Source organism: Gadus morhua, chromosome 22 (genome assembly GCF_902167405.1).
Source record: "Gadus morhua chromosome 22, gadMor3.0, whole genome shotgun sequence".
In the NCBI taxonomy this organism is placed as follows: domain Eukaryota; kingdom Metazoa; phylum Chordata; class Actinopteri; order Gadiformes; family Gadidae; genus Gadus; species Gadus morhua.
In genome coordinates this window covers 2511045-2536465 of record NC_044069.1, presented here as the reverse complement: position 1 = coordinate 2536465, position 25421 = coordinate 2511045, and the positions used below count along the sequence as shown (strand labels likewise).

Genomic DNA, 25421 nt, shown 5'->3' with positions numbered 1-25421 from the left:
TGTGATTAATCTACCAGCAGACTGTACACTCTGTGTAACACTTTATTACATCAAAATAATCACACAAACAAACAACACAACAGAGCAGAAAGACCGACAACAATCAAATCATAACGAATCACAACATAACTTAATGATATCACAACACATACGTGTGTGTGTGCGTGTGTGCGTGTGCGTGTGCGTGTGCGTGTGTGTGTGTGTGTGTGTGTGTGCGTGTGTGTGCGTGTGTGTGTGTTCAGCGTCTGCTAAGGTTCCGCCCCGCTCCGGCCCTGTCGCTGATGTTGCCGGTCGTCATGGTTACCTCCTCGAGGAAGCTAGGACATAAGGTTAGGAGACAAGGTTAGGAGACACGGTCAGCTGACCAAAGCCCTTGAAGGCCTCTGATTGGTCCATCCTCTCTGTAGGAGTTCAGGGTGAGTTTGTATGATCCAGGGTAGTACTAGTGAGTACTAGTACCTCCTGGTGCTGTGTACTGTGGTGAGTACTGTAGTGAGTACTAGTACCTCTTGGTACTTTAGTGTGTACTGTAGTGAGTACTAGTACCTCCTGGTGCTGTGTACTGTGGTGAGTACTGTAGTGAGTACTAGTACCTCTTGGTACTGTAGTGTGTACTGTAGTGAGTACTAGTACCTCCTGGTGCTGTGTACTGTGGTGAGTACTGTAGTGAGTACTAGTACCTCTTGGTACTGTAGTGTGTACTGTAGTGAGTACTGTAGTGAGTACTAGTACCTCCTGGTGCTGTAGTGTGTACTGTAGTGAGTACTGTAGTGAGTACTAGTACCTCTTGGTACTGTAGTGTGTACTGTAGTGAGTACTGTAGTGAGTACTAGTACCTCCTGGTGCTCTGTACTGTGGTGAGTACTGTAGTGAGTACTAGTACCTCTTGGTACTGTAGTGTGTACTGTAGTGTGTACTGTAGTGAGTACTAGTACCTCCTGGTGCTGTGTACTGTGGTGAGTAATAGTGTGTACTGTGGTAGTACTAGTACCTCCTGGTGCTGTGTACTGTGGTACTAGTTCGTACTTTAGGTAGTACTACCTCTTGGTGCTGTGTACTGTAATGAGTACTGTAGTGAGTACTGTAGTAATACTGTAGTGTGTACTGTAGTGAGTACTTGTACCTCCAGGTGCTGTGTACTGTAGTGAGTACTGTAGTGTGTACTGTAGTGTGTACTGTAGGTAGTACTAGTACCTCTTGGTACTGTGCACGGTGGTGTGTACTGTAGTGAGTACTGTAGTGTGTACTGTAGTGTGTACTGTAGGTAGTACTAGTACCTCTTGGTGCTGTGCACGGTGCTGTGTACTGTAGTGTGTACTGTAGTGAGTACTGTAGTGAGTACTGTAGTGAGTACTGTAGTGTGTACTGTAGTGAGTACTGTAGTGTGTACTGTAGTGTGTACTGTAGGTAGTACTAGTACCTCTTGGTGCTGTGCTCGGTGCTGTGTACTGTAGTGTGTACTGTAGTGTGTACTGTAGTGAGTACTGTAGTGTGTACTGTAGTGTGTACTGTAGGTAGTACTAGTACCTCTTGGTGCTGTGTACTGTAGTGTGTACTGTAGGTAGTACTAGTACCTCTTGGTACTGTGTACTGTAGTGTGTACTGTAGTGTGTACTGTAGTGAGTACCGTAGTGAGTACTGTAGTGTGTACTGTAGGTAGTACTAGGACCTCTTGGTGCTGTGTACTGTAGTGTGTACTGTAGTGTGTACTGTAGGTAGTACTAGTACCTCTTGGTACTGTGTACTGTAGTGAGTACTGTAGTGTGTACTGTAGTGTGTACTGTAGTGAGTACTGTATTGAGTACTGTAGTGTGTACTGTAGTGAGTACTGTAGTGTGTACTGTAGTGAGTACTGTAGTGTGTACTGTAGGTAGTACTAGTACCTCTTGGTACTGTGTACTGTAGTGTGTACTGTAGTGAGTACTGTAGTGTGTACTGTAGTGTGTACTGTAGTGAGTACTGTAGTGTGTACTGTAGTCAGTACTGTAGTGTGTACTGTAGTGTGTACTGTAGGTAGTACTAGTACCTCTTGGTGCTGTGCACGGTGCTGTGTACTATAGTGTGTACTGTAGGTAGTACTAGTACCTCTTGGTGCTGTGTACTGTAGTGTGTACTGTAGTGTGTACTGTAGGTAGTACTAGTACCTCTTGGTGCTGTGCACGGTGGTGTGTACTGTAGTGTGTACTGTAGTGAGTACTGTAGTGAGTACTGTAGTGAGTACTGTAGTGAGTACTGAGGTGAGTACTAGTACCTCTTGGTGCTGTGCACGGTGGTGTGTACTGTAGTGAGTACTGTAGTGTGTACTGTAGTCAGTACTGTAGTGAGTACTGTAGTGTGTACTGTAGGTAGTACTAGTACCTCTTGGTGCTGTGTACTGTAGTGTGTACTGTAGGTAGTACTAGTACCTCTTGGTACTGTGCACGGTGCTGTGTACTGTAGTGTGTACTGTAGTGAGTACTGTAGTGAGTACTGTAGTGTGTACTGTAGTGAGTACTGTAGTGAGTACTGTAGTGAGTACTGTAGGTAGTACTAGTACCTCTTAGTGCTGTGCACGGTGGTGTGTACTGTAGTGAGTACTGTAGTGTGTACTGTAGTGAGTACTGTAGTGAGTACTGTAGTGAGTACTGTAGGTAGTACTAGTACCTCTTGGTGCTGTGCACGGTGGTGTGTACTGTAGTGGGTACTGTAGTGTGTACTGTAGTGAGTACTGTAGTGTGTACTGTAGTGAGTACTGTAGGTAGTACTAGTACCTCTTGGTACTGTGCACGGTGCTGTGTACTGTAGTGTGTACTGTAGTGAGTACTGTAGTGTGTACTGTAGTGGGTACTGTAGTGTGTACTGTAGTGAGTACTGTAGGTAGTACTAGTACCTCTTGGTGCTGTGCACGGTGGTGTGTACTGTAGTGTGTACTGTAGTGTGTACTGTAGTGAGTACTGTAGTGAGTACTGTAGGTAGTACTAGTACCTCTTGGTGCTGTGCACGGTGGTGTGTACTGTAGTGTGTACTGTAGTGAGTACTGTAGTGTGTACTGTAGTAAGTACTGTAGGTAGTACTAGTACCTCTTGGTGCTGTGTACTGTAGTGAGTACTGTAGTGAGTACTGTAGGTAGTACTAGTACCTCTTGGTGCTGTGTACTGTAGTGAGTACTGTAGTGAGTACTGTAGGTAGTACTAGTACCTCTTGGTGCTGTGCACGGTGGTGCCCCCCAGGACAATGCGGACCCCTGGCACCGAGCGGTTCAGGTTGTAGACGCACAGCGCCTCCTCGTAGGTGGCCCCGCCCACCACGAACACCAGCACGTCCTGGGGCCTGGGACACAACATATACACATTATATATACACTATATATACTATATATACACTATATAAATACTATATAGATACACCTCACCTAGGTCCCTAGGTGAGGTCCCTAGGTGAGGTCCCCAGGTGAGTACCTGTCTCTGAGGCTGCTGGCCCCCAGGTGAGGGCCCCCAGGTGAGGGCCCCCAGGTGAGGGCCCCTAGGTGAGTACCTGTCTCTGAGGCTGCTGGCCCCCAGGTGAGGGCCCCCAGGTGAGGGCCCCCAGGTGAGTACCTGTCTCTGAGGCTGCTGGCCCCCAGGTGTGTACCTGTCTCTGAGGCTGCTGGCCCCCAGGTGAGGGCCCCCAGGTGTGTACCTGTCTCTGAGGCTGCTGGCCCCCAGGTGAGGGCCCCCAGGTGTGTACCTGTCTCTGAGGCTGCTGGCCCCCAGGTGAGGGCCCCCAGGTGTGTACCTGTCTCTGAGGCTGCTGGCCCCCAGGTGAGGGCCCCCAGGTGAGTACCTGTCTCTGATGCTGCTGGCCCCCAGGTGTGTACCTGTCTCTGAGGCTGCTGGCCCCCAGGTGAGGGCCCCCAGGTGTGTACCTGTCTCTGAGGCTGCTGGCCCCCAGGTAGGGGAACTGTGCGTCTCTCAGCTTCCCCTTCACCAGCTGGTCCAGAGTGTCCTGTAGCAGCGGCTGGTGCTGAGTGTACACGTTCTCCACGCCCTAAAACACGCAAAGTACAGCATAAAACACACAAAATACCACACAAAACACGCAAAGTACTGCATAAAACACACAAAGTACCGCACAAAACACACAAAGTACAACATAAATGACGTTCACGCCCTAAAACACACAAAGTACTACATAAAACACACAAAGTACCACAAAAATCACACAAAGTAATACATAAAACACGTTCACGCCCTAAAACACACAAAGTACTACATAAAACACACAATGTACGGGATAGAACACACAAAGTATGACATAAAACGTGTTCTCCATGCCCTAAAACACACAAAGTACTACACAGAACACACAACACTAGATAAACACACATGATGTGCATACAGGATGTGTGTGTGTGATGTGTACAAGATGTTTGTTTGATGTGTGTGTATGTTGTGTGTGTGTGTGTGTGATATGTAAAGGATGCGCGTATAGGATGTGTGTGATGCGTGTGTACATAGGGTGTGTGTGTGTGTGTGTGTGTATATATATCGTGTGTATGATATGTGTATAACGTGTGTGGTACATTGTGTGTGCGTGTGTGTGTGTGTGTGTATATGTGTGTTACCTTGAGCCCCTTGAGGAACTGTTTGGTTATCGCCACGGCGTCCGTTGCCGTGACGAGGTCACTTCCTCTCACCCGCTTCCCCCCGTACTCGACCACACTGTGGACCATCTACACACACACACAATAACACAAATATATAAACACGACAAAGAGCATTCTCTCTCTCTCTCTCTCTCTCTCTCTCTCTCTCTCTCTCTCTCTCTCTCTCTCCCTCCCTCCCTCCCTCTCTCACTCTCTCTCTCTCCCCCTCCCTCCCCCCCCTCTCTCTCTCTCTCTCTCTCTCTCTCTCTCTCTCTCTCCCTCTCTCTCTCTCTCTCTCTCTCTCTCCCCCTCCCTCCCCCCCCTCTCTCTCTCTCTCTCTCTCTCTCTCTCTCTCTCTCTCTCTCTCTCTCTCCCTCTCCCTCTCTCTCCCTCTCCTCTCCTCTCCTCTCCCCCCCCCCCCCCCCCCCAATCAATCAACCAATCAAACGTGTCGGGCCGTCGGACGACAGGCGTGACCTCTGCGTGACCTCTGACCTTGCGGTACTTCTCGGACACGCCCCTCTTGGCGAGCTCCTCCATCATGGCGGGCAGCGCGCTGTTGCTATGGCGCTCGTAGCGCAGGGCGTAGAGCATCACCAGGCGGACGGCGTCCAGCTCACACACCCCCGGGAGGCGGAGCAACCGACGCACCTTCTGCACGGGGGGGGGGGGGGGGGGGGGGTAATGTGTTGTTTGTTGGGGTGTTTGTTAATGTGTTGTTTGTTGATGCACGTGCGTGTGCATGTGTGCGGGTGTATGTTTGTGTGTTTGTTGATGTGTGCGTGTGTATGAGTGCGTGCGTGCGTGTTGATGTATGTGCATGTGTGTGCGTATTGATGTGCGGGCATGTTGATGTGTGCGTGCGTTTTGACATGCATGTATGTGTGTGTGTGGGGGTTTGTGTGTGTGTGGGGGTTTGTGTGTGTGTGTGTGTGTGTGTGTGTGTGTGTGTGTGTGTGTGTGTGTGTGTGTGTGTGTACCTGCTGGGCGCTGGAGTGGTCGTTCTGACAGGCCAGCTCCTGCTCCACCTCTGAGACCTCCATCAGCTGCCGCTCCGCCACCAGGCGGGACAGCTCCCCCACCACCGTCACGTGCTTCGACACCGCCCCCGACATCTTCTTGAACTGGGGGTAGCTGTCCACGAAGGCCTGGGGGCAAGGCCTCTGTTAGGTCCTCTGTAAGGACAGGCCTCTGTCAGGTCCTCTGTTAGGACAGGCCTCTGTTAGGTCCTCTGTTAGGACAGATGTATCAGGTCTGCATCTTCACCTTCATGTCTGAGATGGACTCCACCCCCTCTGAGCTGACCCCGCCCCCTCTGAGATGACTCCGCCCCTCACCTTCATGTCTGAGATGGACTCCACCCCCTCTGAGCTGACCCCGCCCCCTCTGAGATGACTCCGCCCCTCACCTTCATGTCTGAGATGGACTCCACCCCCTCTGAGCTGACCCCGCCCCCTCTGAGATGACTCCGCCCCTCACCTTCATGTCTGAGATGGACTCGAGCCCCTCTGAGCTGACCCCGCCCCCTCTGAGATGACTCCGCCCCTCACCTTCATGTCTGAGATGGACTCCAGCCTCTGCTGTCCTTTCGGTTTCTTCTTCTGGAAGTCTTCCATCAGGTTCTTGATGTTGGTGCCGATCTCCCCGAAGTTTAGGTACAGGTTCTACACAGAACCCAACGTTAACATGTCCTAACCACAGAACCTAACATTAACATGTTCTACCACAGAACCCGATGTTAACATGTTCTACCACAGAACCTAACATTAACATGTTCTACCACAGAACCCAACGTTAACATGTTCTACCACAGAACCCGATGTTAACATGTTCTACCACAGAACCTAACATTAACATGTTCTACCACAGAACCCAACGTTAACATGTTCTAAACTCACAGAACTCAACGTTAACATGTTCTAAACCCAGAACCCGATGTTAACATGTTCTACCACAGAACCCGACGTTAACATGTTCTACCACAGAACCCAACGTTAACATGTTCTACCACAGAACCCAACGTTAACATGTTCTACCACAGAACCTGATGTTAAGATGTTCTACCACAGAACCCAACGTTAACATGTTCTAAACTCACAGAACTCAACGTTAACATGTTCTAAACCCAGAACCCAACGTTAACATGTTCTACCCCAGAACCCAACGTTAACATGTTCTACCCCAGAACCCAACGTCAACATGTTCTACCCCAGAACCCAACGTTAACATGTTCTACCCCAGAACCCAACGTTAACATGTTCTACCCCAGAACCCAACTTTAACATGTTCTACCCCAGAACCCAACGTTAACATGTTCTACCCCAGAACCCAACGTCAACATGTTCTACCCCAGAACCCGGGCTGTGAGGCTGGAGGACTCACGTTGGCGTAGAAGTCGTCGTTGTCGGCCGACAGCACCACCTCGCGGAGGTCCTTGCTGATCCCCGGGACGCGGGACAGGTCGATGCGGTTGTTGTTCAGACCCAGCAGCTCGTGGACCATCGCCTGGTACGTCCACTAGGGGCGCAGGGTCACCACCGGGTTAGCCTTCTAGAGCGGGAACCTAGAACCTCCCTGGGGCACAGGTTCTAACCTGGTCAAGGTTAATGGTCCTAACCTGGTTGAGGAGGGTATAGGTTCTAACCTGGTCAAGGTTAATGGTCCTAACCTGGTTAAGGTAAATGGATCTAACCTGGTTAAGGTTAATGGTTCTAACCTTGTTAAGGTTCATGGTTCTAACTTGGTTGAGGGGGGTGATGGTTCTAACCTGGTTAAGGGTAATGGTTCTAACCTGTTTGAGGAGGTTCTAGGTTCTAACCTGGTTAAGGTTAATGGTTCTAACCTGGTTAAGGTTCTAGGTTCTAACCTGGTTAAGGTTAATGGTTCTAACCTGGTTGAGGAGGGGGGTGATGGTTCTAACCTGGTTAAGGTCAATGGTTCTAACCTGGTTGAGGAGGTTCTAGGTTCTAACCTGGTTAAGGTTAATGGTCCTAACCTGGTTAAGGTAAATGGTTCTAACCTGGTTAAGGTTAATGGTTCTAACCTGGTTGAGGAGGTTCTAGGTTCTAACCTGGCTAAAATTAATGGTTCTAACCTGGTTAAGGTTAATGGTTCTAACCTGGTTGAGGAGGGGGGTGATGGTTCTAACCTGGTTGAGGAGGTTCTAGGTTCTAACCTGGTTAAGGTTAATGGTTCTAACCTGGTTAAGGTTAATGGTTCTAACCTGGTTGAGGAGGGGGGTGATGGTTCTAACCTGGTTGAGGAGGTTCTAGGTTCTAACCTGGTTAAGGTTAATGGTTCTAACCTGGTTAAGGTTAATGGTTCTAACCTGGTTGAGGAGGGGGGTGATGGTTCTAACCTGGTTGAGGAGGTTCTAGGTTCTAACCTGGTTAAGGTTAATGGTTCTAACCTGGTTGAGGAGGGGGGTGATGGCGTCGTCGCTGCGGTCGAGGATCAGCAGCAGTGGAGGAACTTCAGTCTTCCTGAAGTCAAACAACTCGTACTCCTTAGTGATGATGAGCTGGAACACACACCGGGGTCAGGGTGAGAGGGTGAGTGGGTGAGTGGGTGAGTGGGTGAGAGGGTGAGAGGGTGAGTTGGTGAGTGAGTGAGTGAGTGTGTGTCTGAGTTTAAGTGAGTGTGTGTGTGTGTGTGTCTCTGAGTTTGAGTGAGTGAGTGAGTGAGTGAGTGAGTGAGTGAGTGAGTGAGTGAGTGAGTGAGTGAGTGAGTGAGTGAGTGAGTGAGTGAGTGAGTGAGTGAGTGAGTGTCTGAGTTTAAGTGAGTGTGTGAGTGAGTGAGTGAGTGAGTGAGTGTGTGAGTGAGTGAGTGAGTGAGTGTGTGTGTGTAAGTCTGAGTGTGTGTGTGTATGTGTGCATATGTGTGTGTTATCCAACATATGTGTCCCCGTCTCTGTAGGGTTAACCCTTGACCCTGACCTTGACGCTCTCGGCCAGTCTCTTGGCCATGTCGGAGGACAGCTGGTATCTGATGACCGGACACTTCTTGAGCGCCAGCAGGACCGATGTCAGGCCCTGAGTGGAGCGGGCCAGCATGGTGGGGTCCCAGCTCCGCCCCTAACACACAACACACTGCTTAGTGGACACACACACACACACACACACACACACACACACACACACACACACACACACACACACACACACACACACACACACACACACACACACACACACACACACACACACACACACACTTACCCTGGCAACGCCCTGCAGGTTAAGGGAGAAGAGATGAGGATTCACAGCAATGAAGTCCCCATAAAACTCCTAGAGAGACAGAGAGACAGGTAGAGAGAGACACAGACAGGCAGACAGACAGGTAGAGAGAGACACAGACAGGCAGACAGACAGGTAGAGAGAGACACAGACAGAGAGAAAGAGAGAGAGAGAGAGAGAGAGAGAGACAGACAGGTAGAGGGACAATAGGTGAGTCAGTCGCGCCATAATGATGAAGATAATGAGGATAATGATGATGAGGATGAAGAGGATGATGAAGATGCTCACCTGGATCTCGGCCACCACTTCCTGTTCGTCGGCCTCCGCCAGTGCTTTGATCTCACTCTTACTTATGACGTTACTGAAGTCTGGAACACACAGGCCCCGCCCACATCATTCACACTGACCACACCCTCACTCATTATGCCCCACCCACTTTGTCCATAGCTGGTGCTGGTGTTGCAGTGGTGATGGTTGCCATGATGATGTTGTTGTCACTATGGTGGTGCTGCCGTGGTGATGATGTTGTTACTATGGTGCTAGTGTTGCCGGGGTGTAGTTGCTGTTACTATGGTGCTGGTGTTGCGGTGGTGTTGTTTCTATGGTGCTGTTGTTGCCGTGGTGATGTTGTTGTTACTATGGTGCTGGTGTAACCATGGTGATGTTGTTGTTACTATGGTGCTGGTGTAACCATGGTGGTGTTATTGTTACTATGGTGATGGTGTTGCCATGGTGATGTTGGTGTTACTATGGTGCTAGTTTTGCTGTGGTGTTGTTGTTGTTACTATGGTGCTAGTGTTGCTGTGGTGATGTTATTGTTACTATGGTGATGGTGTTAGCGTGGTGATGTTGTTGTTACTATGGTGCTAGTGTTGCCGTGGTGTTGTTGTTACTATGGTGCTAGTGTTGCTGTGGTGTTGTTGTTGTTACTATGGTGCTAGTGTTGCCGTGGTGCTGTTGTTGTTACTACGGTGCTGGTGTTGCCGTGGTGATGGTCTTACAGATGAAGTAGACACTGTACTTGGGTCTTCTCAGCTCCTGGATCAGACTCTCCACATTCTCCTGGAATCACAAACACACACACACACACACACATACACACACACACACACAGCATGTCCTTCTACGTTCTTCTTCAGAAACACACAACAAAATATCTGATTTAAATGCAATGCATGGTAAAATCTTACACACTATCACAACACACACACACACAGAGACAAACACACACACAGTACCACACAAACAGACACACACACCGTGGTACCTTGGTAGGACGCAGGTAACAGATCGCTTTCAGGTGCTTCATGTTGTCCCGGTTCTGAGAGTCGATTCTCTCCAGGAGATACACCTCCTTCTGTAGGATCTCTGACTGGGTGTACACCATGCTGACGATACTGGTCTGAAACACACATTACACATCATCTAACCCTGCTACTGTTCTGAAACGCACCCCACATCATCTAACCCTCCTACTGGTCTGAAACACACATCATCTATCCCTCCTACTGTTCTGAAACACATTACACATCATCTAACACTCCTACTGGTCTGAAACACACATCAACACATCATCTAACCCTCCTACTAGTTTTGAACTGGTCGAGATACATGAGGTTCACAAACCAGGGATGGAGGTTAGTAAAAGTGCTCTTCTATGTGTTTGAGGTGCTCTTCTATGTGTTTGAGGTGCTCTTCTATGTGTTTGAGGTGCTCTTCTATGTGTTTGAGGTCCTCTTCTGCTCAGGAGCTTCTGGTGGAACAGGTCCTACCGTGTCCTTGTCCATCAGCAGGACCTTCATGCCCGGCCCGCTGTCCTCGATCATCCTGGTGACGTACTGCTTCACTGCCAGCGTCACGTTCATCTTCAGTCCGTAGTGTTGCGATACTCTGTAGTATTATCACACGACACTCCGTGGTATGACACGTTCAGTCCTACGATACAGTACTACTGTAGTATTATCAGACACTACTCCGTGGTATGACACCTTCAGTCCTACGATGCAGTGCTACTGTAGTATGAGGAGCTTTGGTCTCGAGTTTTGCTCCTGAAAGGAAGCTGTCAACAAACACAGCCGAGAACGGAGACGCGACGACCCACTTCCGGGTTAGTGACGTGGTGACGTATCACGTCGAGAGTGACGTCACGTCGAGAGAGACGTAACGTCATATGTATTATGCAGGCTGATGGTGAAGTGTACAACCTGATTGTACATGCTGGGTTCATGGTTGTTGAAACATTCTCGACCACGTATTAACATCGGCACCCAACATTCTGATTCCTCAGATAAGAAAGCCTTCCATTATTCATCTTTATCCTGTAGTTGATAATAATGGGTCGATAGTGTTTGAATGTGGTTGATAGTGTTTGAAGTGGTCGATAGGGTTTAAATGTGGTCGATAGGGTTTAAATGTGGTCGATAGTGTTTAAATGTGGTCGATAGGGTTTAAATGTGGTCGATAAGGTTTAAATGTGCTCGATAGGGTTTAAATGTGGTCGATAGGGTTTGCATGTTTAAATGTGGTCGATAGGGTTTACATGTTTAAATGTGGTCGATAGTGTTTAAATATGGTCAATAGGGTTTAAATGTGGTCGATAGGGTTTACATGTGGTCCATAGTAGTGTTAAATGTTCTTTTCCCTCTCTCTCCACCTCATCCCTCACTCTCCACCTCAAGCTGGTGTGTGGCGAGCGTTCTGGCGCCGATTGGCTGCCGTGCATCACCCAAATGGGTGCTACATACTGGTGGTGGTTAGTGAGGTCCCCCCCCCCCCCTTCACTGTAGGCGTCTTTGAGTGTCTAGAAAAGCGCTAAATAAATTCAATGAATTATTATTATTATTATTATTATCCTCCTGTCTTCAGTAAGTCCGCCCTGGGCAGATTTGTATTTATTTATTTTTTGGACATATATACATTTGTCAATAGATAGGCTATCTGTAGATATATATTTCTATATATAAATGTGTCAATGTATATTTGTCTATACATCTGTCATGTTGGGAAGGATACTTTTAAAATGTATCCAGTTTCCGAATGCAGAATACATGTAATATGTAACGTATTCCGTTACATCACTCAATCTGGGTATTGTATTCTGAATACTTGGATTACTTCCACGTTGAATTGCATTTTATTGTAACACACATTGTAATACACACGGTAATTAGGAATGCTGCACCATCCCATGTTATTTGACTGGGTGCTTAGATGTTGTGATGTGTCATGATTTTCTTTTTTTCAGACTCGGGGGGCCGGCGGGGTTGCCATCCGCGGGGTTGCATACATGAGGCCGTAGCACAGTTAACAAACGAGCCGAGGTGGTGACGTCGGTGCGTAGGCCTACTCCCGTCCTCGGAAGTGTGTATTTGAAGTCCGGACTTGCCAAGTACGAACTTCCAAGTCCGTGAGTCCGCAGTTCGCGTAGCCTACTTGGTATTGAGAAACGGCTAGGCTAGTAAGTACGGATAGTATGTGTCACGACCCTAACGAGGGGAGCTTAACAAGCTCATTGACAACACCTGAGCTGGGCTTTAAGTAGAGCTGTGAGCCCAGTGTCGGGGTGGTTCTCGTTTGGGAGGCACCACTTATTGTTTGTTCCTTTGGTCTTTTGGTTTAGTTGTATCCTAGGTATGTTTACACCTGACAACACTAAACCCATACACTTTTACGTACACACACACTTACTAATTAATTTAATACACACGCCATACCTTATGTTATATTCACTGGATTATAATAAATCTCTTTGTTAAACTCAGTCAATTGTGTGCGCCGTCTCCCCTCTTTGCCACAACCGCCACGGTCGGCTTGTGACATATGGATATTGAAACACGGCACAGTCCCTCCTGCAGGGCGAATTCAAATCGCCGGCAGAATGGGCGGGGCTACCCAGTCTAGGCGTTGACACAGTTGGAGAGACACGGCAGAGAAAACACAGCGCTGAGCATGCGGACGAGCAGCGGCGATACCACCGCTAAAACCGTACTCCGATACCCGAGAGAAGCGTTGAAATCATCAGAATGTGGCCCTTGTCGACGCTGGTTCTGCTCTGCGGAGGTTGGCCCGTGAACGCAGGTAAAAAATGGTTTTATTCAGACTAATCCACGAAAGCGAAAGTTAAAAAAAAAAAACGTTTTTTTTTGTCTTTATTTATAGATAGAGATTAAAAAGCGGCTTATTTCATACTTTGTGTATGTATTAACGTTGGTTTCACGGCCTTAGATGGTGTGAAGTAGTGGCCTGTGTTCTGTTTACTCACAGAGAGTCTGCCTGGCAACACGCAATGTGGGCTCTGATTGGTCAGACGAGATGCAGGGAGGGGACACTGACGCAGTTACAATAACTCATTATATATTTTATGTAAATATTTAAATATTCATATTTTACCACTCGCAACTCGTAAACCTTTATTAAAAACGGCTTTGAGGAATTTCTCTCTCTCTCATGTAGGGTTGCCACCTTGGATTTGGGAAAAAAAGGGACACTCGATTAAATGTTTGGGGCGGAGGGCTCGGCCATTATTACCAGTTCAGACTGACCAATGAACATACAATTCGGACAAAGGAGACGGAAACAAAGTCATGTTAATAAATGTATTCGTTCAGGGGTCACCAGGGTGGATGTACACCAGCAGATAATTTCAGTCCAGCAGCCATGTCAACACACGAGAACACAGAGAGAGACATCACATGAGACTTGATCACAAACTGTCAACGTTGCTATTATTTCAACATTTATATGTTTCTTGTTTGTTTTGGTGTTGTGTGTGTGTGCGTGTGTGTTTGATTATACGTAGGCCTATGTGATTAGATTAGTATGTGTTTATGTTTGTACGAGACTCGGAATGTATGGTTAATATAACTGTATTTATGAAATCCAGGGAGAATAGCCATGCTACTGTGCTGCTGCAAATGGATATCCAATAAATTTATCAATAATCAATAATGGGCTATTGGAATTTTATGAAGACCCCCATGAAACTAGCCGTGCTATAAGAGCAAATTGTGGATATTACAGAAAAAAATGGTCTGCGTGTAAGTCAGATTACCGTTGACAGTATACGGTTTTTTTCGTACTGGTGGCTTGCATGTTTTATTTGCTCCATCTCCTTCCTCGTCAGTCTCTCCTCCCATTGCAAATGAAGACGCAGCGCTCGACTCCACTCACACTGAGTGACTTTCCTCCACTTTAATATGTTTATGTTTGAAATTGTGTTCCCGCTCTGTCTGAGAAGCGCAAGAATGGGGCGTCACGGTCATGCACGCATAGACGGGAAGAAAAACTGCGACATTTTTAAGAGCCATAGAAGCACAGGAACCGTATAAGACTACAGAACGAAAGTAATCAAATGAGGTGTTTGCATTTTCCCCCAAAAAACGGGACAAATTGTGTCCCGGGAGAGATTTATTTTTTTCCTGGGACAGCTGGTGAGAAAAGAGAACAATTCTGGGAAAAACGGGACGGGTGGCAACACTACTCTCATGTAACTCAACCGCCTGTCGCCGAGTCCTTGCCTGCCTGAATACCGCTTGCCTAGCCCCAGCTTGTCGTTTCCCCCTTGTCCCAATAAATCCCACTTCCTTTCACTCCATCTCTGGCTCTGCCTCCCTGTGTCCCTCGTTTGGGTCCCCTCGCCCTGTCCCTTAACAGACACAGCCTCTTACTTAACTCCTTTATTATTATTATCTAACCTTATGTTTCCGATAGTTGATGTCATATCAAATCGATCCCCCCTAAAGCTGTGTGTGTGTGTGTGTGTGTGTGTGTGTGTGTGTGTGTGTGTGTGTGTGTGTGTGTGTGTGTGTGTGTGTGTGTGTGTGTGTGTGTGTGTGTGTGTGTGTGTGTGTGTGTGTGTGTGTGGTAAACCACCTCACCCCGTTGACTCTGAAGATCAGTGTGTGTTATGTGTGTGCGTGGAGACATCGTTGTCATATTTCCTCAGTGAGGGCGGGGCCGTGGTTAATGATGGTATCACAGGAGGCCTGCATACAATTCACAACATGCTTTGTGTTGGTAGGACTGAGGTATCTCGACAACAACAAAGTCCATCACCTGGGCCTCCCAGCGGGTGGTGTCGTCATTAGAGGCTGTGTCAGTAAGAGGCTGTGTCAGTCATTAGAGGCTGTGTCAGTAAGAGGCTGTGTCAGTTAGAGGCTGTGTCAGTTAGAGGCTGTGTCAGTTAGAGGCTGTGTCAGTAAGAGGCTGTGTCAGTAAGAGGCTGTGTCAGTCAGTTAGAGGCTGTGTCAGTAAGAGGCTGTGTCAGTAAGAGGCTGTGTCAGTAGGAGGCTGTGTCAGTTAGAGGCTGTGTCAGTTAGAGGCTGTGTCAGTAAGAGGCTGTGTCAGTAAGAGGCTGTGTCAGTAAGAGGCTGTGTCAGTAATTAGAGGCTGTGTCAGTTAGAGGCTGTGTCAGTCATATAGAAGATTAATCGAGATTTAAAACACTTAGACTAATTTCAGAGAGAGAGAGTAAAAGAAATCGAGGGGTCCGGAACAAGAATTGAAAAAGACTTTATCGTGAAGAAAAACAACAACGACAACAGCCTGAGTGGGTTTGCAGAGTCACTGGCGAACATAGACTCCAGCTCCTCTTTATGCACATACACACATACAAGAATTTCTTTGTCACAATGGAGGTTCCCTTTGTTCCAATGGGGTTCCCACCTAGTCAATCTTCGTCTCAGCATGTTATCAACCGCGCCCTGGTCTGAGGTCAACATGGATTGACCTCGTTAGCCAAAATGACCCAAGGCTGACAGGGTGAGGTCAACATGACTTGACCCTGCAGTTCCCAGGACATTTTCTGCTTACCATCTGTTATGAACTCAGGTTCTGCAAGCACAATGCTTTCCACAATTAAAAACATAAAACCTATTAATAATCATGGTTTACCATAAAATATACTCACTAATTTCTACCACAGTCAGAGGCTGTGTCAGTAATTAGAGGCTGTGTCAGTCAGAGGCTGTGTCAGTAAGAGGCTGTGTCAGTTAGAGGCTGTGTCAGTTAGAGGCTGTGTCAGTAAGAGGCTGTGTCAGTCATTAGAGGCTGTGTCAGTAAGAGGCTGTGAGATATGATACCATTTTATTATCGCGTTGGGGATTTACACAAAATCCTTAAATATCACGATATGCTTGAGAATGCAAAATATCAAATGAAAGAGAAAGCGAGGCAGAGTACCGGGGACACTGAGGCCCGCGGGGGGTCAGTGACTCGTCTGATCCCTTCAGTGCTGTTGAACCCTGCTCCTCCCAGAAATCAACTCGCTGACCTACATCTACACGGCCTTCACCCGGCCTGTCGGCCTGCCCGGCATCCACGAGTTCTCAGCCATGGGTCTGCTGGACGGCCGGCCCATCGACTACTTCGACAGCGACACCCCGGTGAAGGTGCCCAAGGAGGACTGGATGAAGGAGCGTCTGGACAAGGAATACTGGGACAAGGGCACCAGCTCCCGGCAGACCAAACAGCAGTGGTTCAAGGTCAACCTCAAAATCCTCACCGACCGCCTGAGGAAGAACGACACAGGTGCTCTGTCTGTCTGTCTGGTTGGTTGGTTGGCTGTCTGTCTTGCTGTCTTGCTGTCTGTCTGTCTGTCTGCCTGTCTGTCTGTCTGCCTGTCTGGTTGGCTGCCTGCCTGCCTGCCTGCCTGCCTGGCTGGCTGGCTGGCTGGCTGGCTGGCTGGCTGGCTCTCTGTCTGGTTGGCTGGCTGTCTAACAGTCTCTCTCTCTCTCTCTCTCTCTCTCTCTCTCTCTCTCTCTCTCTCTCTCTCTCTCTCTCTCTCTCTCTCTCTCTCTCTCTCTCTCTCTCTCTCTCTCTCTCTCTCTCTCAGATAACCACGTCCTCCAGTGGAGACATGGATGTGAGGTAAACACTGAAGGCTCTGAGAGGAAGCTCAGTGGGATTGACCAGTACAGCTACGACGGAGACGACTTCCTGTCCTTCGACAGCGATAACAAGCAGTGGGTCGCCCCCATGTTCGAAGCCATGCCGACCAAGCGCAAGTGGGACGGCATCCAGCAGCTCAACGACTACACCGACGGCTACCTTCACAACGAATGTGTCCAGTGGCTGGCCACCTTCCTCAAATACAGGAAGGAGGCCAATATTAAGGCCGGTAAGTGTGGAACCGTCCCTCTCAGCTGTAATCTGACATCACAGAGTACCACAGCCCGATCCAGACTGGAATTTGGGGGCAGATGCCGATACCGATATTAGGGAGAAACCGATAACAGATATCGGCCGATATTCAAAATATAGATATATTTACATTTCTAAAGCTTTTATTTCGGCAAACACTTTAGCCGAAACCGATAAAGGCCAACAAGCCCTACCCAATATGGGTCGGGCTTTATTCGCGGGTTGTCAATATATTGCGGCCTGCAGCAGCCTTTAAGGTTAGGACCATGGAAGTTATGTCTTTGGACCATGGACCTTAGGTCTTTGGACCATTACGTCAGTTTAACGCCAATCAGAGCATGAGGATCCTAAAACCTGGCAGCCACTGGATCCAAACGGGAATAATTGTATTTTTTTTCACAGTGCGACCGGAAATATACATGTCCGCCAAGCCATTCAAGAACAACCTGAAGCTCAGCTGCCTGGCCACAGGCTTCTATCCCAGGGAGATCACTATGAACATCAGGAGTGACGGTCATTTGGTGGACCGCTTGGATGGTCTGCAGTCCACGGGGGTCCGTCCTAACGGGGACGGGACCCACCAGATCAAGATGTGGGTGATGATTCCTAGGGGCGACAAGGCCAAGTACACCTGTGAAGTCCTACACCCTGCGAGCAACATGTCTGTGTTCAAAGAGTGGGGTAAGAGTCTTGTGGGGTAAGAGTCTTGTGGGGTAAGAGTCTGGTGGGGTAAGAGTCTTGTAAGAGTCTTGTGGGGTAAGAGTCTTGTGGGGTAAGAGTCTTGTGGGGTAAGAGTCTTGTGGGGTAAGAGTCTTGTGGGGTAAGAGTCTCGCGGGGTAAGAGTCTCGCGGGGTAAGAGTCTCGCGGGGTAAGAGTCTCGCGGGGTAAGAGTCTCGCGGGGTAAGAGTCTTGTGGGGTAAGAGTCTTGTGGGGTAAGAGTCTTGTGGGGTGAGAGTCTTGTGGGGTAAGAGTCTTACAGAGTCTGGGGTTTCCTCTTCAGCCGCTGAGCAGGTGGGGCAGCGTCCAGACCTGTGGGGTCAGTCAGAGTGCATGGAGGACTAAATAAGAAGTATCATTATTCTAGTGGCGCTGCCTGATGAGTAGGATACGAGATGTAGCATGAGTCCTATTGAAGTATCGACGGCTGATGTTGACTCTGTTGGATCGTGTTTAGATCACCACGTGGAGGCTGAGGGACCCCCCACTGGACTCATTGTCGGGGTTGCTGTTGGTGGACTGGTGGTGGTGGGGCAAATCACTATTGTGATTATCCTCAAAAGAAAGAGGACACCAGCAGAAAAAGGTAAAATAAATATAGTTTAACTTTAATACACTAATATTATGGATAGTTTCACATCAACATTGTAACGGTTGTACTGTATTTTGTATTGTAGATGAAGAGATGCTGAAAGGAGCTGATAAGCCCCTTCTCCCAGGTACACCTACCATCTCAGTTTACTACAATCTGTGAATACTGAGCTTGATATTTGTAATATTTGTAATGTTTGTAGGCCTATTGCCGTGCTGTACTTGGTGGTTGTCTGTTTTTCATTTTTTGTCCTTTCTATCGTAAGCAGAGCAATAGTGAGAAACTGTTTTATTCTAGTATTACTATCATGTGTGTACAGGAGATCAATTGATCTTTCACTGTTGTATCTCACAGGTTCAAGCGATGGTTCCAGCACTGGCTCCAGCGATGGTTCCCACTCTGCTCCCAGCGATGGTTCCAGTGATGGTTCCCGCTCCAGTCTGGAGAAGCTCCCAGTGGTCTGAGTCCCGATCACCACCTCCAGGGGCGTCTTGCTACATTCAAGACTTCCACTCCTGATTTCTTGGTTTCTTCTACGCTTCTAGAGAACGTCTGTCTCGTGCTTTACGGACGTGGTAGATAAATCATATTATAAGATAAGATAGGCACTTGATCTCAAGAAGTTTTGTCCCGTCGAGGATCCCATCTGGGCTGGCTGCTAACCGGTAGCGGTTCCTGGCCGAGCTCACCAGGGAGGAAAACATGAACGCTAGTGGTTGACGGATCACGGATTACCCGTGATGCGTATGGATAAACCCTTGCGGTTCAGGATCCAAATTATCCGATTATTTTGTTTTATTTGGTATTTTATAAATCTCATTGAAAAAGAAACCAGGCTGCAACCGGTAACGGAAAGGGGGCTGTTTATGTTTGGTTGTAGTCTTTTCGCTCGGTTTTCCGTCTCAACAGTAGGGCTAGAACCGAGCGAAAAGACTACAACCAACCCCCCTTTCTGTTTCCGGGTCAACGAGCAATGAGTCTCTCAACAGAAATCAATTGATTTACAAAATGCCAAATAAATAACGACAGAACAGTATTTTGCTACGATGAGGATGTCTGCATTGCCTGGGGAGATGGTAGACTACGCTCTCCCCAGGCAAGGCAGACATCCTCATCTTTTTGAAAAAGGATTTAAAGTGTAAATCCAGGTCTGCTGGGCTTCCTTCGGACACAGGTTTTTTATTTTACTTACTATCCATGTTAAAAAGAAGAAGGAATAATGCCGCAGATTGCACTTTGTTCAGTTTTAAAATATTTTAAGATTTTATTTATACATTGGATAGACATCTTGAGTTACGTTCTTATTTTATGTGCACAAAAGCTATGTCTATTTTACTATCCATGTTTAGAAGGAGAAGGAATGATGCCTCAGCTTGCACTTTATATTGTTTACAAATATTATATACGTTTTTATTTTATGTGGACACTAAGCTATATTTTTAAATATTCAATATACTTAAAGGAAGCAGGATTATTACCTGTTTTTCCGCTTTATTTTGTTTTTACACATTTCAAGATTTTATTTAAAGTCACATTTGTCTTGTTATCTTTTTTGTTGTTGTTGATCCGAAAATGATCCGACCCGTTGCTCAAAAACCGTGACACGATCCGAACCGTGAGTTTTGTGATCCGTTGCACCCCTAATGAACGTGCGCAGTACACCCGCATATGCATATCTTTTCTAATGCGTATGCCTACAATTTAAAATTGCTTGAACACTATTGACACCTGCTTAGACCAAAGTAACACAACTTTAAGTTTTTGTTACTATACCTTAAACACATTTTACCATACCTTTAACAAAAGCGCTGCTTTGCACTTTAGTTGCAATTGTGCAACACACTTGCTCCTTTCTGCAACACACTTGCTCCTGCACACTATTTCATACGTAAGCCACTTAGTTCAAAAATGAAATGGGAAAAAACACATCTATTCAAAATACAAAAAAAAAAATAGGGAAATTTAAAATGCTTAGATACACCCCGAAAAGTAAACACTTACCCAACCGAACACCCATCAGTCAGCTATAAAGGCCAAAGGGCAGGGGCGTAGCTTGGGGCGGGGCCCCGGGCGTCGTGCTGGCGGCGGTGTGAAAGCAGCATAAGATGTAAAAAAAAATTGCCTGTGTGATCCTGTCTCTATTGTTTTGTGTGATTTGACTGGCAGTTTGTCTGCTTATATGTTGGAATGAAGCGGCCACCGATTATTGACAGGATGGGTACTTTATTCTACTGGACTCGTTCGCTTCTTCACTAGACACACGCGCTACCGCTCGCTCTCCTCGCTCGTCCACTCACTCGCTGACGTCACTCACACACGCATACGCACACTGCCATTCTCCCGCACACACATATGCTACTCGTAACACTATGCCTCGTTATTGCGACGTTCATGTTTTTCCTCATCTATTGAAAGTTAGGCTATTAAACATGTTGCATTCTATACGACCTGATTATGTCATTATTTAAGCTACATAGCCTAATAAGAAGCGCTAATAAGGATATTTGAATAAACCAACCAAACAGTTAAAGGGGCCCTATTATGCCTACCAGCAAAAAGCATCCTCCAACTGCAATCTTTGGTTATTTCTTTATTAATTTAGCCATACTTTAATAGTATTCTTTCAGTTCAAATCTGTTCAGTGTTCCAAATTATTTGTTATTAAATGTTACATTAAGATAATTGGTATTTAAGTGTTGTTTAAATAAAATGCTTTTTAAATTTAAAAGAATCGTGGGATGTATCGAACCGTGGATCAAAAATCGTGATACAAACCGAATCGTGAATTTGTGTATCGTTACAGCCCGTGTGTGTGTGTGTGTGTGTGTGTGTGTGTGTGTGTGTGTGTGTGTGTGTGTGTGTGTGTGTGTGTGTGTGTGTGTGTGTGTGTGTGTGTGTGTGTGTGCAGTGGCGATCTTAGCCCTTTGGGGGCTCCAGGCGAACAGTAATTTAGGGGCCCCTGCATCTACCGGTCTATTGTACCTTATGTCGCATAATGAGATACTCCATACAAGGGATGAACAAAAGTCACTATCCTTCTTTCATGCAAATGTTAATTATCTATTTACAAATTGAGAATAACATACAAAACAATAAGATTAGTTATGTTGACACATTACACTGACTGTTAACCTTATGTCATCATTTACCTGAGGGTTTCCATTAGGTCACAGCAGCTATATGCTGTGACCTACTGGAAACCTACTGATAGCTGCTTCCAGCTATCAGTATTTTTCCTGTGCTCTTCAGACCTTTCATGGTTGATTAGATGCATTGCAAGGTTATTCCAGTGTTTAAATCCTTCCTCACTCAGTTGTTTTTGTTTTCCAAAAAGGCAACAACAAAAGCAAAAAACACGGTCTGCACTTTCACTAGACTAACCAAGACCTGTTCACCCTCTCATCATTTTCCCTTACTATGTAATAGTATGCTTTTGTGAATCTGCGGCCCTTGGGCCAGAGTGCTTGGTCATCCACTAGAATATGTGTGCGCCTGCCCAAGACACAGCAGCTTGGGCCAGAGTGCTGGGTCATCCACAAGAATATGTGTCTTGCAGTCATTGTTATCGTTATTGTCATCAATTTCAATAACCGAAGTGGAAGAAGGAGAATGAGCAATATTCACTACCAGTTGTGCATCATCTCCGTCAGTTTGTTGACACACGTCATTAGCATCGCTGCTGGCTGAGCCAGAGCCACTTGGAATGAAAGGAGCAGTAACGTGACAGCAAACGACGTTGAGGGCTGCTCTTGAGCCGCCGACGGTCCCGCTAACACTGCGGTGGCTGTAAAAAAGCTGGATAGCTTTGGCAGCTTTGAAAGCAAGTCCTGCCTTTGGTCTTTCTTCTTATTTTTATCTGACCCACTTTCGTAAGATCGCTTCATGTTTCACTCGATTTATGTCTCACTCGATTTCTCTCTCTCTCTCTTACCGCTTACTGTTTTGAATTTGACATCATTTCTGCATACGCGTGATGAACGTGATGCGCGTAACATGGAATAGTCCATGTAGTGCGGACTGAAGGGGGGTGCACACGGAAAGATCGTCAAAATATGAGTAATTAGACATCCCGATGCTATTGTGAAGAGATTTTTATAAAATAATAAATATGGGAACAAAATATATGCATTGGGGCATTTTGGGGGCCCCAAAAACCTTCTATGGGGCCTGGGGCTCCAGGCAAATGCCTGGTTTGCCTAATAGTACGGCCCGCCCCTGTGTGTGTGTGTGTTGGGGGGGGGGGGCCTAGCGCGATCTTGCCCCGAGGCCTAGCACAACTAAGCTACGCCACTGCCAAAGGGCAATTGTGCACGTCCCGTGGCAGCGCGGGGGGACCACTCATTGCGTGCCTCCAAAAGCCTTCGAGGGTGACTGCATCATCATGCAAAGATAGGTCCCTACAATACCCAACGTATCATCACATTTCAAGGTGCACTTCATGATGCAGGTGAACAGGACAGATCAGTGCAGCCCAGGTTTGTTGTTGTCTGGCATAATGTTAGTTTCCATCGGGTTGTTCTAGTCTGGAACTGGTTCCACCCATAATCCATTTGAAGTCCTATAACTGCCCCCTTACTCGCCATTTCTAAACCTTATAGAAGATTTTTTTTCGGCTTGAGGATGCCGTGTATGACCGCCAACCACATTCCCGCCTGCCTCTTCTGCAGGCAATGGAACAGGCCTGCGGAGACATTGAGGTAAGGTCAATCCATGGATGGATTCGGCACACAAGGCGAGGATCCATTAGCCCACCCACGCACAATTGCCGTCTTTTATTTGGGGTGGCACTTGATTGTTAAAAACTTAAAAAACATTTTAAAACACACGCACCACGTCACTCAGAGCGGCCGTTTTCCCGCAGCCCGTCAGGCCGTAAACAACGGATTGAAAGAACGTTCTTGTGGACACTAATGTCTTATTGATAAACCTGTGTCATTTGATTGGGTGCTTAGATGTTGTGCGATGTGTCATGTTATCTGAGGGTGTTCGCGACACGAGAATGTTTTTAGTGCAAATGACAGAAAGACATTTAATTGTCGTTTTAGGCAATCACTTATTTAGGTAAACCGAATCATTTTAAGTGCAATATTTATTTATAATATGAAAAAATAAGACTTTATATAAAAATAATAGGTCAAAATTAGACCAAAATAATGATGCATGTATTTCAGCTTTCTTTAGACCGTTTCTGTTCAGGAATTTTCATTTTTTTTCAGACTCTGGGTGGCCTGCAGGGTGGCCATCCTCTGACTGCCCCCCCTGGCCCCCACGTGGCTACGCCCCTGATAAGAGTATGTTTTTGCAGAAGATATGACCAACTGACGAATTTACCAATTTTCCCTTTTCAGTTTCTAGATTTATTCAGCTGTTAAAAGTGGGAAAATAGATAAACATAAAATATTCTGTTTCGTTATTACATCTAACATTTTTATTTGATTATTATTTCACTGAGCTAAGTGCATAGGAGTTTCCTATAAAATCACCTTAAGAGAGAGTGAGAGAGAGAGAGACTAGGCCTATTTAGGGAGGCCTATTCACACGCCCTAAATTATTTATTTTTTTGGTTTGGTGCGGTTGCTTTTCACATTGCAATCGCAACAGTTTCAGAATTAGTCAACAACGCACATGTGTGCAAAGATCGTTAAATCATTGGACAAAAAAATCAGGGGCAGGGTCAACAGGTAAATATAGAAAAGTGAGGGGAAGCGTCTGTGAAAGTAGGCCTACATTTTCATGGATATCCAACGGGCACTCGTTGTGCTGATATTGATTTGTTGATGCGGACCGGTCGAACTCCTTCTCCCGCATACTGATGCTGATTGTGTTAAATGCGTCAGCATTTTTATATGTGTTTTCAAGCATACGTTTTATGTGGGTGTCTGTCCAAATATCCAATAATATGCCGTCTCCTCTTTGCTCCATGCTGAGCCACGACTCATTTTCGCCAGACGGTCCGACAATTTAATTGGCTGATAGTATTGGAGTTACCGGCGCTAATCAAACAATAATTCCCATAATGTGCGCGGCTGAGCGGGTGCCCGTTCCGTCCAAAGAGGCGTAGGCCTATGCTTTTTAGAATTTGATCAGACCGAGATGCGTTCGCTTTCACATCTCAAGCGAACCGCACCAGGGTTCGTTTGGAAGGGAACACCTCTTCAGGGAGTTCTCGGCCGTTTGATGTGGTGCGCATCAAAGTGTTGTGCATTCACACCAACGCAAACGTGAACCAAGGCACAAATCTCGTTTAGTGCGCACTAAATGCTGTTGGTGTGAAAGCACGAATTAACTTGTGAAACAGATAAGTATCGTCATGCAATCCATTGATTTCAACAATGTAACTGTATTCTAAATACCAACTATTTCAATTTGAACTGTAACGGGTTACAGTTAGTTACATATCAAATCTAATATTCTACCGTTTTCTTAAACAAGCAATGAGAGGATGGATGCTTTAATGAACAGTCTCAAATGGGCTAGTGAAATCGAGCCATCCTTCCTGCAGGAATCTCTTACCTCTGATTGGTGGTTGGGCGTCTCCTGTTTGACGAATACAAAAATGCAGCACGAGCGCGCCTAACATAGTTTCTGCTGTTCCTTCTGTCAAAGAGGCTTGCTAGTCTTTATCAGAAAATCCTCGATTTCCAGCTGTGTTATAACATGACCAGGTAATAATTCCTTTTAAAACCTTGACATCATCTGTCAGATGTCTATTAAATGACAGATGAACACAAGTCGATTTTATCTATGCCTCTTCTTGAATTGCTTCATGTTTTAGTCGGATGAGGCTTGTAATGGTGCGTAGCATGATAAGCATGATAAGGATCACAAGTTTAATTAAAATGTATGTTGAGACAATATTCCGATATCAATAAAACAATATTTGTTTTGAACTTCGCATTTTTAGTATCCATTTTCAATATTTATGTATAGTTTACTTTGAAAACCAATCTTTCTGTAACTGTAAACACCAAAAAAAAAAAGGGAAATATGTTCATTTTCGAGTGAAAATGACCCAAAGGAATTGAATATACCTAAAATTTGTTATTACAGTTCACATCCATTTGATTATTCCTTCATCCAAACAGTCTATTTTCCAGAAAACGTATCATTTAAATCCAAAAACATAATATGTGTA

The 25421-nt window shown here is 46.4% G+C and overlaps 2 protein-coding genes across 4 annotated transcripts in view; one reads left to right on the top strand and one right to left on the bottom strand.

Moving 5' to 3' along the window:
• Nucleotides 1–28: 28 nt before the first annotated feature.
• On the bottom strand, nt 29–10961 carry vps45 (vacuolar protein sorting 45 homolog). Of its 2 annotated transcripts, XM_030346596.1 has the most exons (16): nt 10611–10961; nt 10106–10240; nt 9840–9900; nt 9127–9206; nt 8821–8889; nt 8539–8676; nt 8013–8123; nt 6986–7120; nt 6154–6267; nt 5584–5751; nt 5099–5257; nt 4583–4690; nt 3836–4005; nt 3658–3753; nt 3178–3309; nt 29–317 (listed from the first exon to the last, which is right to left on the bottom strand). In XM_030346596.1, exons 1-16 carry the CDS (start codon nt 10701–10703, stop codon nt 239–241), a joined length of 1848 nt encoding a protein of 615 aa, XP_030202456.1. In that variant the 5' UTR covers nt 10704–10961; the 3' UTR covers nt 29–238. The 2 variants fall into 2 exon arrangements, with proteins under 2 accessions (XP_030202456.1, XP_030202457.1); XM_030346597.1 differs by lacking the exon at nt 3658–3753 and having other exon boundaries at nt 3884–4005; nt 10611–10959.
• A 1647-nt stretch (nt 10962–12608) lies between these two features.
• Nucleotides 12609–25421, top strand: part of LOC115535407 (BOLA class I histocompatibility antigen, alpha chain BL3-6) — a 35758-nt gene continuing 22945 nt past the window's right edge. The window contains exons 1-2 of one of the 2 annotated variants that reach the window (XM_030346586.1): nt 12609–12915; nt 16093–16365. In XM_030346586.1, the coding sequence (XP_030202446.1) occupies nt 12861–12915; nt 16093–16365 (328 nt within the window). In that variant the 5' untranslated portion in view covers nt 12609–12860. The remainder of the gene's footprint in view (nt 12916–16092; nt 16366–25421) is intronic. The other variant, XM_030346587.1, reaches the window with a different exon arrangement.